This window comes from Mchenga conophoros, linkage group LG10 (assembly GCF_057382185.1).
Source record: "Mchenga conophoros isolate Kocher_MC1m ecotype Shallow Benthic linkage group LG10, M_conophoros_male_GT1.1, whole genome shotgun sequence".
Classification (NCBI taxonomy): domain Eukaryota; kingdom Metazoa; phylum Chordata; class Actinopteri; order Cichliformes; family Cichlidae; genus Mchenga; species Mchenga conophoros.
The window spans coordinates 22,305,422-22,324,146 of record NC_140535.1 but is presented as its reverse complement, the minus strand read 5'-3'; the positions used below and the strand labels follow the sequence as shown (position 1 = coordinate 22,324,146).

The 18,725-nt window shown below is 39.3% G+C and overlaps 2 protein-coding genes across 3 annotated transcripts in view; both read right to left on the bottom strand.

The window, feature by feature from the left end:
* Window positions 1-4: 4 nt before the first annotated feature.
* Window positions 5-4,987, bottom strand: bnip1b (BCL2 interacting protein 1b). Its single transcript, XM_085289391.1, has 6 exons — window positions 4,836-4,987; window positions 3,346-3,438; window positions 3,132-3,223; window positions 2,779-2,886; window positions 1,773-1,891; window positions 5-1,675 (listed from the first exon to the last, which is right to left on the bottom strand). The coding sequence occupies exons 1-6, from the start codon at window positions 4,917-4,919 to the stop codon at window positions 1,479-1,481; spliced, it is 693 nt and encodes a 230-aa protein (XP_085145517.1). The 5' UTR covers window positions 4,920-4,987; the 3' UTR covers window positions 5-1,478.
* A 1,722-nt stretch (window positions 4,988-6,709) lies between these two features.
* The window catches only part of crebrf (creb3 regulatory factor), a 33,936-nt gene continuing 21,920 nt past the window's right edge, over window positions 6,710-18,725 (bottom strand). For both annotated transcript variants that reach the window (XM_085289388.1, XM_085289387.1), the window contains exon 10: window positions 6,710-17,265. In XM_085289388.1, coding sequence (XP_085145514.1) covers window positions 17,147-17,265 — 119 coding nt within the window. In that variant the 3' untranslated portion in view covers window positions 6,710-17,146. The remainder of the gene's footprint in view (window positions 17,266-18,725) is intronic.

The window sequence follows — 18,725 nt, the reverse complement described above, 5'->3', positions numbered from 1 at the left end:
ACTGCAGTTCAAACTGATATTTTGAGTTTTAAGACATCTGCTGGTGCTTGAGACTTTTAAATGAACTCTAACCCACGGGGCTTTTGTTCAACATTCACACAATCTGACACCTTTCAGGGCAACAATCATTCACTGGATTACTGGTTCAGTAGTTTGGAAGGAAGGCATGAGGTTAAAAAAAATGTACACTAAATACACTCCTGAGCACATTCACACTTTATAACAAAAGTAAACAAAAACAAAGGTTGGTGCATTTTGCAACCATGACCCTGACTAGTTCTGAATTAAAGGTACTGGACACTAGGAGGGCAACCCGCTTTGGGGTTGGGGTTTTTTTTTTTTTTTGTTTTGTTTTTTTTTTTTTTTTCCTCTCTTAAGCTGTAGAATTAAAGGCTGGTTAAGTCAGAAGATACTACTACAGCTCAGAAACCAACCATGACTCAACAGGAGTAGATGGAGTCCTACAATGTTGCTCACTTTTCTGTCCCCCTCTTTTCTTCCCATCTCTGTAAAAGTGAAGCTCCAGCTGAATTCAAATAAGGTTGCCCTCTGCTTGGAGGACGTGAATATTTTGCATAAGCTGAAACATTTTATCACGCAGATCACCTCTTTGGATGGATTTTGTTTATTTGCAGCAATCGAGGCTTAAAACAAGCCTCCAGTGGTCCCTTGCTTTAGTCTCTAACTCCCAACCTTTCAACATGTCTGACATGAGGGCAGAATCACAGACTACCTTTTCTTCCTTTTACGCTGGACTGAAGGGGTACAAAGAGATATTACATGAGCATACAGGCTGCTGATCTTTAGATGCTGTCTTATTGCATTGTGAAACCTACAGTGTGCTTTAAGGTATCAACATTTCAAAAACTGCACACAATTTGGCAAATATGAGCATCTGAACCTTTAAGCTCTCTGTATTTACTTCAATTTAATGTAAATTTCAATGTAAACACATGAATTTCCTCAAGTTCAGGCTTTCTGAAAAAGACCCATCATCCAGAATGATAGAAATGGTCACATTAGGATAACAGAGTCCTTACTGTAACACCAGGGAGGCAGTGTGAGGCATCAAGGAAAAGGCTAAAAAGCAGCAGATCCCTTCTTCAACTGTGACCATTTGCAACATGCGTTCAAACTTTTGACAATACATTGTATAACCATATCTACTCGAGGCAGGCTGTGGCTTCTTAATGTTTTCTATGAAACTCTGGATGTCAGTTTTACTCACTTTGCTCCTTTCATTGCTGAAGTGGATCTTGAGCTTCAGATATTTTCCAACCCTTCATATTGCATATTATATGTAAGAAGTAACACGTTCCCACTTCACGCCGCCTCTGTGTGCTACAGTCCAGTTTCAGTGCTGCTTCTAAGAGTCCATGTGGTTCATGCTTCTACTTCATACCTCCTACAATTCACTGTGTTAACTCCTTCCAAGCCAGTCCCCACGTCCTTGAGGAAAAACAGACCCAGGCGGCCGACTAAATGAAGGGGAAGAGACGTTTCTTGAGGATGTAGAGGACGGTGGCAAAGAAGAGGGCTAGTGCAAGGAAGATGAGCAGCTTGTCTGTCAGCTCCCGCCGGTTGTACTTCAGGATGAGCTTCCTGCCCAGGTGAATGGTTCCTGTCATGCTTTTAAACTCCTCGTTGGTTTCCTGCACAGTCCTGGATGAGGTGGCTGAATAAGGAGGACGAAGAATTAAAGGCATTAAGGGTTTAGGAGGATCGGTTAGGAAATGTGGACAGGAGACTGAAACATAAAATTAGATTTTTACCTAGAGTGCCAATGGTGTCCTCACTCTGCTTCACCTGTTCAGACATCATCCTGCTGATAGACATCAGACTCTCTGTGATGTTGCTGCTGGTTTCCACTAAATTTTCCTTGGTTGCTTTCCTGAGACAAAAACACACACACACACACACACACACAGAACAGAGCAGGTGAAGTACTGCAGATGGGTTCTGACATGCCTAATTTATTATTAGATTATATTAAAGTGATTTATTGGAGACTAGAAGGAATCTTTTTCTCATTAAGTAGTTTAGAACCTTGTGTTTCTACCACCAGTGCAACTAGCCACTCTATTTTTATATTCATTTATCTTTTTTGGTTCATTTGTGCCAGTTTTTAATCAATTTTTTTAAATCACAAATTACCAAAAGCAACAATTAAAAAAATCTTATTTAATAATCGTTCATGAAAGCATTTTAAACCACAGACATTAGACAAAAGATAGTTTTACAGATGTTAACAAGTGTATCTGTATTTCAGTGTACAGCAGATTAGCTGTTGTTTTGACATAGTTGTCATACTGCGATTCATCTGATAACACTCCATAAACATAAACACACATCTGTGTAAAACAGAAATATTATTGGTGGCCTGGGCTTAAAAACAGAAAGAAAACAGTGTAATGGTAATAACTACAGGAAGTAGAGGATAGAAGTTACTGACAGAAACTATGGTATCAGTTTGAAAATCCTAAGCAGCCTTGTTCTCAAGGTGTGTACGATGCCTCTGCCCGGCAGGGTAACGATAATACCCCATCAGCCTTTTACAGCTAAACAGAAACCAGGTAAATTAATACAGGTGACATTAATTTCCTCCTGTTTGGCTGCAGGTATACAAAAATCACTGATCAAAGTTCAGACTGCATATCAGCAGCTCTAACCAGGTGTAGAAGTACGGGAATCTACATAACGCAAACAAACTCGGGGTACACTGAACTGTCTTCGTAGTACAGTGCTCTGTAGCAGAGCCTTGGCAGAAACTATATTTACCTCTGTCTGGTGTTGTGGTTTTCCTCACCATGCAGCAGTTCGTCCTTCTCCATGTTGTCTATGGCAAGTTTACAAGCCAGGTTAGCTTTTCTCCACGCTGTCTGGTTGCTGACAAGACAGACAAGAAAAAGCAAACAATTTTGAGACTGAAAGTTTTTGTTTTAGATTTTTTTTCCATCTTAAGTGCTCGCTTGTGTCTGCATTTCCAGTTTACATTATCATCGCAACAAAACAGAAACCAACAACATGTTCACTGGGACACGAGGCAAGTGATTCAAGGGGAAAATAAAATGACTGGTGCTGCACAGGCTTATTTTTTTTAGATGTGTCTGTGTGCGTCTGCGTCTAAACACCTCAGCATCTGCTTCCATTGGCTCTCGGTCTCTGTTTGGATGGCCACTCTGTCTGACTCTTTGTCCTGCTCTTTGGCCATCTGCTCCAGATCCTGGAAGAAACAAAAAAACAACAACATCATGGCATCACATGACACAGATCCAATATTAAGCAAAAAAAAAAAAAAAAACCTGTCAGATGCAGCCCCGTGTGGATGTGTAGCTGAGGCCTGACCTGAATTCTGAGCCTCAGCTTGTTGAATTTCTCTTTGACCTGAGCATTGAGCTCCACAAGAGCAGACTGAGGTCCTGGACAATCCCTGATGTCCTACAGACAACACACACACATTGAGTTAAATATAATGTATTAGTTATATTTTATAATTATATCACATCGAGTAAGACATACATCATGTGAATTCATAAATGCACAAATCTTTGTGTGAGCAAAGGAGCTTGTGCTTTAGGAGTATGAGACATCTGGTCCATTGTTATAAAGTGTTTTGTCATTGTACATAGTGTACTGAGAGCTTGGCAGCAAGTCAGACTCATTCCCTGTGAATCCTGGACTCCACCAGCTCTGCCCCTTTATCATTGATTCTGTTCACAAGTTTTTTTGGAAGACAGTTTCTATGTGCAGCCAAGAGGTGGAGGCAGTCAAATTCAGTGGACTCAGGATCTCATCTCTGCTTTTTGCTGATGTGGTTCTGGTGGTTGAATCGAGCAATGACCTCCAGCTTGCAGTGGAGCAGTTTGCAGCAGAGTGTGAGGTGGCTGAGAAATGGTGTGTCCACCACTACACATGAGCTGCTGCCCCCAAGTGGTGGAGTTCAAAGCAACTCGGGGTCTTGAGAGGGAAAGGGGAAGTAGGGGATGTGGCACTGTAATTGCCTGCTGTGGTGAAAAGAGATTTAGTGGTTGTTCTACATTCTGGCCCTCACCAACGGACATCAGCTGTCAGTGATGATCTGGCCAAGAGGACAGCAGAAATCTATACAAATATAACAGCTGTATAAAGATACTTTAAATGGCCAAAAGGACTTGATTGATTGCAATGTAATGTAGAACCATAAAAATACTTGCAAAATATGTCATTTTTTATTACTTTATATATGAAATCCATTTTTAAATCCTGTTGACTAGAGCTATTTAGCAATATAACCAAAGACATTAGACAAAGAAACACTGGCGGTCACTTTTTGATAGGGCAGGTGTCTCTCAGCTTACAGCCGTTCCACCATCTGGCTCAGGATATACAATATAAATTTTAGCACATTTTTCTCCATTAAAAAAAAAAACTTAATATATTTTTTTATATTCATATTATTTACATTTTCTAAAACAATTTGTTTTAACTTATTTTAATTTCCCTTACTAATTAGGATATCACGAACGCAGAACTAAACAAAGAGTGCGTCGTAAATATTTTTTTAAATAACATCTGATAATAAATGATCATTTTCTTCTCTCGGTTATTTGAATAATTAGAGATTTATTACTCAAAAGTATTATAACTGTCTCAGGAATGATTTTTTGCCTAATTAAAATAAACAAAATCAAGAATGTTTTGTGTCTTTTGACTGTCGGAAAGTTAACGTTAGCTTCTTCTTAGCTCAACTTGAAGACCTGTTGTGCGCATGTTCAGCCAGCTCTCCAGAGTTACCAACGGTTCAGAAATGGCTCAGGATGAAAGGACAAACAAGGCGCTCGTTCTTCATTCCTTACCTGAATGAGAGCTTTAATTTCCAGATCATATTTGATAATTTCTTGTGCGCAAATTCGGACGTGAACATCCGCAGAAGACGCCATTGTTGTTTTTGTATGGCAAGCTGGAGGTCCAAAAGAGGTAAAGACGAAGGACCAACGGTAGTCGGATGTTAATTATCCGTGGAATAAATAAATATGTTACTTAAAATGGAACAAAAAAAAAATACTTAAATAGGATTTTATAATTCCTTTAAAAAAAAGTGCAGTTACTTATCATTCTGCAGCTTCCACTATAATTTTGTCCTTACTTATTGGACAGACAGGATCCACACTGAAATTTAAATGTGTTTTCAAATGTTTAAACATCATATAAAACAGAACCACTAAATAATTTTAAGTTTGTAATATATAAACTATACTTAGAGAGTCAAAAGTGGCATTTTTAACTAAAAAAAACTACTAAAATTAATTCAGCCTCGGCTGTTACTAATATACTCTTTTTTTTTTTTTATTAACATCATGGATAGAGCCTGTACTATTACTTTTCTACTAAGTGTTAGTATTAACAGTACGTACTGAAAAGGGGGGTCTTGTGTCATTTTTACACCAGCTAATTTTGTGGAAATCCTGTAAAGGAAAAAGGAGGCCCATGTCTGATCCGTGTTCCCAGCAGTAACCCTGTCAAGATAATAGACACAAAGACACAGACAGAAATTTCTCCCTTTTTCTGATAGACTTTGTGCTTTGTCTAAACAGCAGCAAACCAGCAAAATATGTACAATACAAGAGTGGAAGAGCTATTTTAATGTGGTCTTTTTCCATACTGTTATATACAAAAGACAATAAAACCATGAATAGAACTTAATCATAAGCACTTCCTGTTTAGATGCAGCCCTTTTCTGAATGTGTCCAAACCTAATAAACACATCAGTGAGCCACATTGTTGCTTTGGGAAACATTTGCTTTCATTATGAAAAGGTTGGGAGGGGGAGAGACGCCATCCCACACACCACTGCGGTGTACATGTAGGGCATCAAATTATATTAAAGTATTTTTTAAAAAAGAATCAAGGAAATTATGTATGTAGTAGAAGCAGCTGTCTGCTTTCAGTTGCAGTCTCCCAATGACATTTGCTGGTGGTAAAAATAAATTTAGAGCCATCAGCAGAAGTGTTCCTATCAGTGGTTCTCTTTGGCTGGATAAAGGCATCTCTCCATTTCACAGGCACTACTTGTGGAGGAGATAATATGGCATTACTCAAAAATCAACCAGAAACACTGGTGAAGATCTTAAGTTTCACTTCGCTTGAATGATCCCGTTTTATTTATATATAGATTGTGCTGGAAACATTCCTCAGACATTTGGGTCCATACTGACATGACAGCGTCACACAGTTGCTGCAGGTTTGAGAACAGTGAACTCACTGTCGTGTTCAAGAAACCAGTTTGAGATGATCTGAGTTTTGAGAAGCTATCGTAAAGGGATAGACATGCTCACAATAATACTCAGGTGGGCTGTAGTATTTAAATGATGCTCAGTTTGCACAAAGGGGCCCATAGCGTACCAAGAAAGTATCCCCTACAACATTACAGCACCGCCACTGTTGATATAAGGCAGGGTGGATCCATGCTTTCATGCTGATTGCACCAAATACTTATGCTGCAATTTTAGTGAGCCCATGCTGATTGTAGTCTTGGTGTGGTCTTCTGCTGCTGTAATATTGGATCTGTTGTGTACTCAGGAATGCTCTCCTGCATATCTTGTTGAACTCTTTATGAACTCATTTGCTTAAAATACATTTTTAAGCGACGAAAAATTCAAAAATCATTTATAAAAATCAGGTTGGAAAACTCACACACACACTCGGTCAGTTAAATAAACAAGATTCAGACTGGGGTGCTAATGGTTTTATTGTTTTGATATTAAAATCAATAAACATAATCAGACAAACATGGTTACAAGCAGAGCTGTGGTACCAACTCCTGGTTGATACAACAGAGAAAAACGATTAAAAAAAAAAAAGAAGAAGAAGAAGAAGGAGAAGAAGAAGAACAGAAAATAAAGAGAGAGGCACAATTACACAACAGAGATTCAGGGCAGGTGTCTGCAGAATGTCGAGCAGCCAGAGACAAAAACTGTCAGAAGCTCTGAAAGAGAATCGGGCTGTTACAGTACAAACCAAAAAATAATAATAATAAAATAAAGGTCTTTTACTTTTCCATGCCTGTGCATAAAGCCACCCACTGTGCCTCCAAGAAGAGAAAAAATAAAAAATAAAAATACAACGTTAAACAAAAAGTTAGTCAAAACAAAAGTATAAACCCAGCACAACATTTATTACACAACATAAATATAGCAACTGTCAAGATATTGTATTTGAACAGGCATATATGTGAACTACAAATATAGATGTCATTGCTAAAGAGAGGATCAAGTTAGTTTCAGCAGGATACACTTTTTCTGCAGGTTTTGCTTCTTTATGAAATTATAATCACCAAGAGATCTATTATAGAGCACTTAGCAATGAAGTACAGCCCTCCTACTGAGACTGGGGAGAGGAACACACACAGGACTAACTACAGAAAGATCCCATGCTGTTGATCGAGTCAAATACCATACAAGACCAGAAGCATCGTAACAATGGCATGTAGCTGTGGAGCTCAGTATGGCCGATACCTTCCACATCCGCTACATGTTTGGACTTGTATGGATTTCCTATTATAATCCTCCGTCTGTCTGTCATTATTAAAATTTATAAAGAGAGAATAGTAACCAAACAGATGCCGTCTTTTTTCGGTAAATGTCTCTTGCTTCATGCATTTTGGCAAGTCTGGAAGGAGATGTAAATCATTGCAGTGTTTGGATGATGAGTTGGACATATGTAGAAATAGAAAGAGGGGTTTTCTTTTTTATTATTATTATTAAGTGTGGGTGGTTGTTTGCTTGAATCAGTCTGCCGGAAGAGGAGATTAACCCTTCCCCATCATTCATTGCAAAGGGGAAGGTGAGGGGTCTCTGCCCACCAGCCTTTAGTGGCCCCTGGCTAATCTCAGGGGTTCCCTGACAAGACAACTGCGAACCAAAGCCCCTCTGATAAAAATTAAAATTAAAAAAGCACCTAGAAGGGGCAAAACATCTCTGGCGCAGTGGTAAAGTTTTACTTCCTTAAAACTAAATTTTCCCCACCAAAAGTTAGAGACCGCAAGCAAGCCAACTCCTGACCTCAGCTCCGTGGCGGTGGAGCACCTGAACCTCAGCCCAGAGTCATGACCAAAGAGTCACCTAAAGGCAAGGTTCAGTCTGGTGACCCACCGAGCTTTTCTCAGGACTTATTAAACTTCCGCTTCATGGGCCCCACAGACAGCGATAATTCAAACTCACAATGAAACTGTAGTCTGACTTGGACCGGTTTACTTAGAAAATAATGAATTATTTTTATCTCCTTAGACCACCTTCAGTCTTAAATCTGCTTAAAGTTTCATTTTCAGTCTCCATCTCTAATCACAGCAAACATCTGAAGTCTCTTTTGGTTGCCTGGCCAAAAGAGAGTCCCCATATATATCTATATCACCTAAAAAAACAAACGTGCATTTGTGACTATAAAGTACTGGCAGAACTGCCCTACTTTGTCTCCTGTTTCCAGTATTTGTGCTAAATGGCTGCTGGCTGCAGTGACATCAAACTTCTCAGCCAAGTTATAGTAAGAAAACAAATCATCTACAACTTAAAAATGGTTGCAATGCTCCTTTAATGGAGGGAGTCATTATTAGACTATTATGCAAGAGGATGTCTGGGTACATGTCAGCAGAGAATATCTCATGAAGCTCAGTCACACCAATCATAACTCTATTTGCACAAAAAGAGTAAATATTTGTAAGTAATAACTAATATAGGACAATTCCTTAATTTTAGTTAGATTCACATTTGACTTTTTTTAAGTTTGTAATCGTTATGTTAAAGTGTCTATTTTCCAATTTGTGATAGGTGAGCTCAGTTTATTTAAATCTAACTGAGCATTAGTTAGTGACATTTACATCTCTAGATGCTATTACAGGTGTGTACATAAAAGCTATTTACAGAATAGGTTGAGGGAAAAAATTAAGATATACTTCCCAGTTTTTTTTCCAGACTTTTTGCTCATGATTTTGATTTTTTTCTTCTTCTTTTTTTCCCCAGTCAAAACTTGAAGATTGTTTCCAGTGGTCCCAATTCTCTTCTATACTAATTGGATCTTTGTCAAAAAAATAAATATATATAATTTTTGTATGAACAGTTTCTAGTTTCATTGTGACTTTGATTAAGATCTGTGAATCTCATGACAAGTCTCTGACTTGTGGTAAAGACTGCTTTAGTGGAAAGCTTTAAAGTCTAGCTCCAATCACTGTCTCCTTGCATTGTTAAATTAAAGGACCGAACAAATAAATAAAGAAATGGCAAGAACACTGGGATCAGAGAAAATGACAATAAAATATAATTTAGGGAAAAAAAGTGCAACATTTGATAGAGTCAGAGCATAAATATCAAACCATATTGATAATAAAAAAAAAAAGATTGAAACACACAAGCAGGACAGCAGCCATTAAAAGATACAACATTCATGATCTTTCTGGATCCTGATGACAAAGAGTCTCCCTCTGTTGAGACAACAGGAAAAGCTCTGCCAAACGCTCGTCTGTCTGTATGATCCTGCTGAGGAAGACTAGTCTACATTCATCAGCAAAGCAGCAGCAGCAGAATTATATACCTCGCTATATCAGCATACAGCAGGTCAGAAGTCAGAAACACAAGACTGACCAGAGTCATCAACAGAAGGAATAATATGGCTAATACAGCTATTTAACACAGCCATGTTAGCACCCAGCCACTGACAGATTAGCACCACAGTGTACCTCCATGCTCAGTTTGTCGCTTCATTCGCAACCTGCGACTCAGTGCCAACACTGACTTCAAGGAGGGTCTGGCACTTCATTATAGCAAAGTTAAGAAATGGAAAGTTCGCGTTTATTTGGGATCTTTTTTTTTTTTTCCTGTCTCGACAAGGTCTCAAAAGGTAGCAACAGAGTGCTCCGTGTCGAAACCTTAGAAGAAGAAGAATGCATTTTAATTGTCTAGGTAAAAAGCAGGCCCAAGTCTCCCTCTGTCTCAGACACAGTGGACGTTTGCTCTTCTCTACGCGGACACACCAGCGGTGATAGCAGCAGCAGCCAATGCAGAATACACGATAACGTGGCATAGTGGGCAGAGAAAGAGTTCAAAACAGAACCAGGTTTCCCAAAACAATTCAATTTACAGGTTGTCTTTTCTGCTCTTCTTCAGCAAGGCTATTCTACGATCGAGACATGACTAACGGCTCTCATCTGCCTCTTAGGTTGAATATTGTATAAAATGCACTGATTTAGGGTTCAGATGAGGTTTTCATTTCATTATTGAACTTCAAGTTTAGGTTTTGGGAAACCCAGTCCCTGGTTTCTGTAGGGAAACCCCCTCCAGACTGACAGAAGGTGCAGATTTGTGTTCTCATATAACTGATTAAGGCACCTGGTTCAGCAGGCATCATATTCAAAATATTTTTTTTCCTTCTAAGTGTACAAACCAAGTGCAAGGTGAGTAATGCTGTTGGTCTTTTAACTGCCACAGGGAGGGAAAAAAGAAAGATTGGGGGGACAAAAAAAACCCAACCAAACAAAAGAAAAACCCCAACAGGTATGTGTGGTATAAATATACTGTAACTGTGGTATGGACACCCTAAACCAAAATCTGATGTCTCTTTGTGCTCATTCAATAGCAGCAAGTATGAAATCATACAACAGAGCGTACAGAGAGCCCAAAAAGCCATGCAACAACTTTGTGACAATGAACACCCTTTCCTGAATTCTTCCCGATCTGCGAGGAACTCACAGACTTGATTCTCTCAGCGCTATGCAGGGAATCGCCATGCAGAGACAGCTGCGTTCTCATTTTAGGGGAAAATGTGGAGGGTAGTAGTACATGTTTTTGTTTTGTTTGTACAAGCAACAAGGGTTCAAACAAGACAGGATATACATTTGAAATGCCAAAAAACAAAACACAAAAAAACCCTCAAAGCCAGACTCTTAGACCTGACAGCACAGCTAGTCCGAGGTTAGGTCATTTAACATTTTTATTCCTGTAATGATTTTTTATGGTAATGTCTATTTTACAGGGTAAGAAGCTTCCTGGAAACAATTACCATATGTACTTTGGTACCAATAAAGGGGAACAATAAGATCTTTTTTTTTTAAAAACAAAGAAAAACTGGTCACATGACTGTCCTTGTAGCTCTGTTTTGGTCTCTACCGGTTGTTGGCTGCAGCAGACAGCCATCTACTGCAGCCAATAAACCGAGACGATGAGCACGAAGCAAAACCTAAAAAAAAAGAGTTTACATGTAGACAAACTGATTAGTCCAAGTAAATAATCACTGTTTATAATTCTGGCTATAGATAAATGTCACATTGAGCTGACATGCTGGACTCCAATAATATAACTGGAAGTTTATGATTTCAATACTTTCTCCTGAATTAGCACCAAATTACACAAAGCTGTACTGGAGGAAACTGGACATTTTTTTGGAAATTATTACACACTGTAAAACAAAGCATTACCCTATTAAAAATCATCTCAAGAGCACTTCTATGCACTTAATTGCACTCATTCAAAACTGCTCTTTCTGAATGAAGCTACATCCACGTGATCTTTAACAGAACCTCTGTGGCTTTGAGCGGTGGTATCAAATCCGTGAGACTGGCTTTTACAAAAGAAGTATTGGTACGCTTAACAATAACGATCATACAAGTCGATAGCACAGAAGCGGTGTTGTTGTTTTAAACAAGAAACAGTACAACTCTTCCTCTGATTGGTCCGACAGTGAGTCAGTGAAAGTGATCTGGGCGGAAGTCTGATCTGATCATAGTTACACTGAATGAAATGGTCACACGGAGTGTTTTCTGTAAACACATCTGAATACGGGTGCCTTTTTTTTTTGTTTTTTTTTTATAAATCCTCGTAGCATTTCTCGGGCCAACGAGACGTAATCAGCACCATGTGACAAACCCCAGCTGGATCACGACTGGAAATCAGAGTGGAAACCATTCAGAGAGGAAGATGCTGCAGATTGTGTTTGCAAGAAGACCAAATTTGGACAAAACGGTGACATTTTGTGAGTTTTTTTGTAACAAGTCTGTTGGCCTTTGCTTTTAACTTTTATAGAGCATTGCACCATAGTGATTGACATTAACGATTCATAACGCACACACACTCTCTCTCACACACATACAGTACGCACAATATTTTGTACAGAGTAAAGAATGGCGACAATAATTGGAATACATAAATATACTTTCTTTTGATTTTTATATATGTCATCACATATGTCAGATAGAAGAACGATATTACCCTGATTTGCTGAAGAAGAGCTTTATGGATCCACGTAGCTTTTATTGGACAAGAGTAGCACAAAGTTACACACTCTATTAGCTTAATATTTGACTGTATAGGATTTATGTAATCAGAAATAAAAATTTAAAAAAAAACAGAAAAGAATAAAAGGAATAGTTTTACTGGCATGGATTTTCACTCATTTCCTTAACTGTTAAAATGCCACAGAGTCTCCTGGTTTGAATGTAAAGTTGCACAGCTTGCGCCTATTCTGTTAAATGTAAAAACCTGTGAGGACTCTTTCTTGTAACCAGCCTTGTGATCGACAGCAAAACACACGCACGCTTCTCTTGTCAGCCGGCCGTCAACCAGCGGCCCTTCAACCACTGCTGACCCCTTGCCAGACCTGGATGAAATTATACCCGAAAGCATCGCTTCCAAAGCAGTTCAAACCTTTGGAGTCATTTTCTTTCAGATACATTTCATCACGTCTGCTACTTTAGTCAAGGTTGTTTTGAGCCAGTCAGGCTGAATTGATTTGTTGTTGTTGTTGTTGTTGTTTACCATATCGGCAGAACAATGTTAGGCCCCCCCCCACTCTGGGCAGCCGACTTTGTCTGCCATGTTGTTATTTTTGTTTGTGTGTGAAAAGTTATTTAAGAAGGCAATAAGTGTCCGGATTGAGTCTCCATTTGTAATTGGCTTGCCATACAGTACAGTGATATAGTAACTTCCCCCAAGGCGGCCGGGAGCAACGTCTTTCAAACAAGCTCTTCCTGGCCGCCCCAGGCTAAACCCTCCTCCTCAATAAGTCACAAGTAGAAATCAGTTTACAAATGATAACAATATAGCTCTCTGAAGAAATGTGTCTACACTGTACATCACCCTGAAGAGGAAGCCAAAGCAGAATCAGTTTTTCCATAGGAAACCTCTACTGAAGGCAAATGAATCGTGACGCCAAGGGGGTCAGCATCAAGATCAACGTAGGGGCCCTGGAATCAAAACCCTCTTGTTTTTTTTTTTTAAGGTTTTTTTTTAATAATTTTTGTTTTCTTTTAAGACCACAAACATACTTTCACTCGGTCCCTGACCAGGAAATAGACCTATCCTGTCAAGACACTGGGCTTCCCAAAGCCATGCAATGGTACGCTCTTGTGCGCTCATATCATGTCATGGCTCCAGAAATGTGTAGATCTAACCCTCGTCAGGTCGTACACCTGCCCCTCGCTAGTTTACAGACCTAGCAGAGTCAGGCAATAGACCTATCCAAGCAAGTAGTCGTCAAGTACACTTGCAGCATTCACGCCAGGCCATTTAGCAGCAAATGGAAGAGAAAAAAATGCTTTTCTTTTCTTTTCTTTTTGTTTTTGTTTTTTTTTTTCTTTTTTGGACAAAGTGCTTTCGGTTTTTTTAAACATATAAGATAGAGTATTCTATACATATATTTAACATTTAGAAGATACATATTAACTTATAGTTTATTTACAAAACTGAATCACTACTAAGAAAATAGCTATGGACGGTAAGGGGAGAGCAAGTCATTAGGCTACAACTAGTCTAAGAATCAAATATGAATCATGGATACTCGTCATTCTAGTTTCAGAAAAAGCACCATTTCTCCCTTTTTAGACGGAACGGAAAACAGTAAAAAAATCTATATGTGTGTGTGTGTGTGTAGCACTAGCTGTTATTCAGTCACACAACACAAACTTTATCATCAGCAGACTCACGTCACGCCAGTCTGAATTCAGCTTTGTCAAATTCACATTTTTCTCGTTTTAATATGACCTCCAAATAAATCAATTCTGCTTGAATTGTGAAACATTCCCAGAATAGGTAGCATCTCCTTAAAGGACTTTACCGTAACTGGTAACAAAGTTATTCTTTATGTCTGTGACCAGTCAGGAAGGATATGACTAATGGAGATTCAATTCAGCAAAGCAAGGTCAGAGGCAGCGATGACCATCTCAGGAAAATACACAATTCAACCAGCTTCATGCTTCAAGACAGAATACAACAGCATGCAAAAGTCTGGGCAAGTTTTACTCTGTATAGCGGACTAATATGAAAAGGCATAAAGTTAAAGATGGAATGATTATCTTTTTATTTTCCTCTTATATCAAAATGACACCAAAAGGTGAAGCTGTAGCCTGATAAGTGTATTTTCTTTCTTATTAGGGCTGAATTTCCTCAGCAAAAAAAGGCGACCACATAAATCTACTTCAGCTTAGTGGGTGGCAGTAATGATGCCGCTTGGAGTAAAAATGAGTGTCAACCAGATTTTTTTTAAATTGTTGTTACACTGATTCCGAGTATTATATGTAGATTATTAATTTGCATGATTAGAGTTCTTTACATTGCTCGTCTTTTTTTTGTTTGTTTAGATCAGTTAGATCATCTGCGCTGAGACTTTTGCACGCTGCTGTATGCATGAAAATCTAAACGACAGCGCTGAATCCAGATCAGCCACACTCAGATGGCTCTGGCTTTCTTACACCATCTGACACAACACTGTATCTCGCTCCTTATCTGCTCTCACGCTAGAACCGCCGACAGCGGCACTTCAACGTTCCCCCTCACAGACCCCTCAAAGTAGACCAGCACTTCGCGGCATTGTGTTTTATATAAATCCTGTCTTGATTCTCTGTATTTCAAATCAGCCAGCTAAGAATAACAGAAAGGGTGGAGCTTATAGATCAAACCATCAGCCAAACACCTCCACCTGTGACCAACAAACACTCCCAAACCAACGGGAAATCTAGCAGGCAGCTAAAATACAAAAATATAACAAGAGCATGTTTTTTTGGTTTTTCTGTTGGGTTTTTTGTTGTACTCTAACTTTCTCAAAGCAAGGATAGGCTTTAGAAATGTGTCATGCTTAAAAATGAATCAATTGTCATGAAAAGTGGCGTTTCACCATTCATAGATATATCATTAATGTTTCTATGTACAATATTCAGTTAATATATTTGTCTATAGACCTCATCTACATACAGAAATCAAACAAGTGATACAGGAACACAAGATTTTGGTTACTGTTTGAGAAATTTTAACAAGCAAAAAAAAAGAAGAAGAAGAAAAGAAAATTGTAACATAGCTTATCTAGTAGCACTCTTGGTATTCATCCTAGCTAGCGCCATTAACACAATGAGCAGGTGGAGGGAGGAATCAGTTCAGGAATGAAGGGCTTCCTTAAGCAATAAATCTACTGGAGAAGCCAACAGAGGGGTTCAATTTTAGATTCAAAAAATAAGAAGAAGAAGAAGAAGAAGCAAATGAATGTTCCTTTTCTGTACAGAATTGGACCCAAGCTAATTTCACAGTTCTATGAAGTCCCTGACCCTCCCACAAATCTTACATTCAATACGGCGTCAGGTAAGCTGTGCAAAACCTTACTTTAACTGGCTGGTCGCCATTTCGTTGCATGTGTCTTTGGTACAAAACATAATCAAAAGATAGTGTGCAAATATTTTTTTGTAACTCTAAAAGAAAAATATCTGTCATCCTTAAACCCCCCCCCCAAAATCCCCAAAGACGAAAGTACCAAAAACCAAAAGTAATCTATTGCAGAGCCCTCCTATATACACAGACTCTGTGGCATCACGCGACAAGAGCTTCCATTTGTTTATGTACATTCAGAATATCTTCGAAACAGCTGAAAGACACAACAAACTCCACCAGCGTGTCCCTCATCGCACTCGCTATAAGTAGTCCTTTCCTAGGCTGGGAGTTCTGGCCGATCACCTCTCCTCGTTCAGCCCCGCTCACACTCACTCACTCTTACGGAGACGCGCGCACACACACACACACACACACACACACACACACACATACATACACAAGGCACAATGAATAGAACTCTGATCAAACACTAGTATGAACACACCAAACTGCCTGGTCATCTCTACTGTACAAAAAAGGGAAGCCGGTGCCGTTCGCTGGGAGACACAGTTATTTACAGTTTCCTGGAGGAGATGGATCACTGTTTATGTCATCTCTATCGCCGCCAACAGCACCACCATCATCATCTTCCTCACTTTCTGTCTGATCCCACACTGGTCTGTTCCACGCAGTCCAGTTATAACCAGCACAAAGGCCAAAAAGCACCATGCTACATGCGCTTCCTCTTCACATGGTCAACTATGAGCCGTTAAGCTTCCTCCTGCCTGACACGAGCTTCAAACCAGCAGGACGCCTCTCGCTTAATAAAAGCTCTAATGATAACTCTCAGCTTTATTGTTTCGCAGGGATGGCATGAACATATTTAGGCCTTCAATACAAAATATTTCTTGCCACCCCGTAACGCCTCGGAACAAGCCGCTTTTTCCACTGCAGCTTACAAGGCCATTTTCATCAAGGTGCTTTACTCGATTGGGTTCATTTGACAACCTCAAGTCCACTTTTGTTGCCCTGTGAGGTGAAAGTCTTCTGAGAAATGATAACTGGAACTTTTTTCATGTAAATTCGTCCTTTGTCACTACAACCTCAAACAAACGTGTGAAAGTATTCCAGTGGTTACGCTCATGCGGCTGTTTGTCTCAGCCTCCAACAGAAACAACCCTACACAATGCTATGTTAAACACATCTAATCATCACCAGTGGATTTAGGACGTGCTATTAGCTATACACCTAACCATCACTTGCTTTTAGAGGCGCTTTTCCCCCCCAACGAACGTTCACAATGAGTTGGGAGAACTGTGATGCGCTGATTCTGCACGCAGTGCGCAGAGCCAGAAAGCTAGGGTGTATGCCATACAGATGACATGGCAAAAACAAGCACACATACCTACACACAGGAAGTGGTATGTGTGTTTGTGTGACTAACAATGTGCATGAAAGTCTGGGTTGTAGGGGCATGCAGAGGGGAGCATAGTTACAACAGGACAGCACGATCGTAATACTGAGTCCACTGCTCTCAGTGGAAGGCGGCCTGTCTAGATTTTGGAGGTGGGGACTCGCAGGCCGACCAGTCCGCCAGTGGGATCGCCGCGTCCTGTGTTCTCCAAGATCTTGTTGACGAAGTCTGAAGTCTGCCCAGCAACAGGTGATGGCACTGCACACACAGATACAAAGATACATTAGAACATGTTTATACTAAATACTAAAAGTAAAGTTAACTTTTACTTTCAACTGAACTAAAATACGTCTACTGTATCGATCAATTTCACTGCCTACCTGAGCCATTAAAGCTGCTATCATTAGGATTATTAATTTATTATTATTTATTGATTTTATTTTTCATTGCGTAGAAAGCATCTTTATTACTCTTTTATTTAATTGGAGGACTGTTTATGTTTGTCTGTATACACCAAGCTCAGCGGTGCTTCCAATTTTGCTGTATGCTTGTACTCAGCTTATCTAATTGTGAAGGTTATAGCTGACTGAATATGGTGATAAATATAATCAATGCATCTGCCTATTTATTGTGGTTATCACTTTGATACATCATTGATTATATCAATTATTCATTATCAAATATATTTGATAGTTTTGCAATGAATTTAATTCTGATGGTCTTTAAAATGTTTTTTAAGTTATTCTTAGTCATCGTTCACAGTCACCGTAAACTACAGTATCTCATTGATTGGTGGCCAGTCAACTGTAAAAAGACCATATTATGCTAACTTAGAGGTCCACGATTTCATTTGGGGTCCTGCATTTTAGGTTTTACATGGTTTAATGTTCAAAGAACATTCGTTTTTCTAACCTTGAAAATCGCTGTAGCTGTACTAAAAGTTAAAAATGTATCTTTAACTCTTTACGCCTTGAGAGCTTACAAGCAATAACCCTTGTTTCTCTTTTCTCACTTGAAAGGTTTCTGTTATATTTCAGGCCTCCTTACAGAACAAAATGACTCTGCCTCAGCAGCTACTCTTGTAAAACCCCAGAAACTATTCTAATTGTCATCAAACCACGTGTTTATTAATACATACTGAGGTGTAAAACATGTTATTAAGAGGAGGCAATGATATGTTGTCTTTATGGGGTAAAGAGTTAAGTCTCCACATGCTAATAAAACCCAGCCTGATCAGATTGGTCAGCTAGCCCAGCAAAAGAGGCAAGAGAGAGTGTCGGTTACTAACTGTAACCAGAGACAAAGAGTCCTGAATAGAAATATTCGGCCGCTCAAGATGGCGGCCGTCCTGCTCCTGCACTGTCCCCGACTCAAAAAACAAAAAGATTTTATATTTGTGTTGTTGATGATGTCTGGTGACCGTTTCAGCTGTGCGGTCATTATGATAGCAAAGATGTAGCTTAGTGCAGTGCTTGCATTTGGACAGTATCTCACAAACATGAGTACACCCCTCACATTTTTGTAAATATTTTGTCAAATCTTTTAATGGGACAACATTGAAGATACTAGTCAGTGTGCGGCTTGAACAAAAGTGTAAATTTGCTGTCACCTCTAAATAACTCACACACAGCCATTATTGCCTAAACCGCTGGCAACAAAAGTGAGTACACCCCTAAGTGAAAATGTCCAAATTGTGTCCAATTTGCCATTTCCCTTCC

Bases quoted from the DNA above. Each gene is read 5' to 3' on its own strand.
- bnip1b (XM_085289391.1), bottom strand. From the start codon at position 4,919: ATGGCGTCTTCTGCGGATGTTCACGTCCGAATTTGCGCACAAGAAATT. The intron at 3,439-4,835 runs GTAAGGAATGAA...TGTTGTCTGTAG, and splicing joins AAATTAAAGCTCTCATTCAG to GACATCAGGGATTGTCCAGG. The intron at 1,676-1,772 runs GTAAAAATCTAA...CTCCTTATTCAG, and splicing joins GGACACCATTGGCACTCTAG to CCACCTCATCCAGGACTGTG.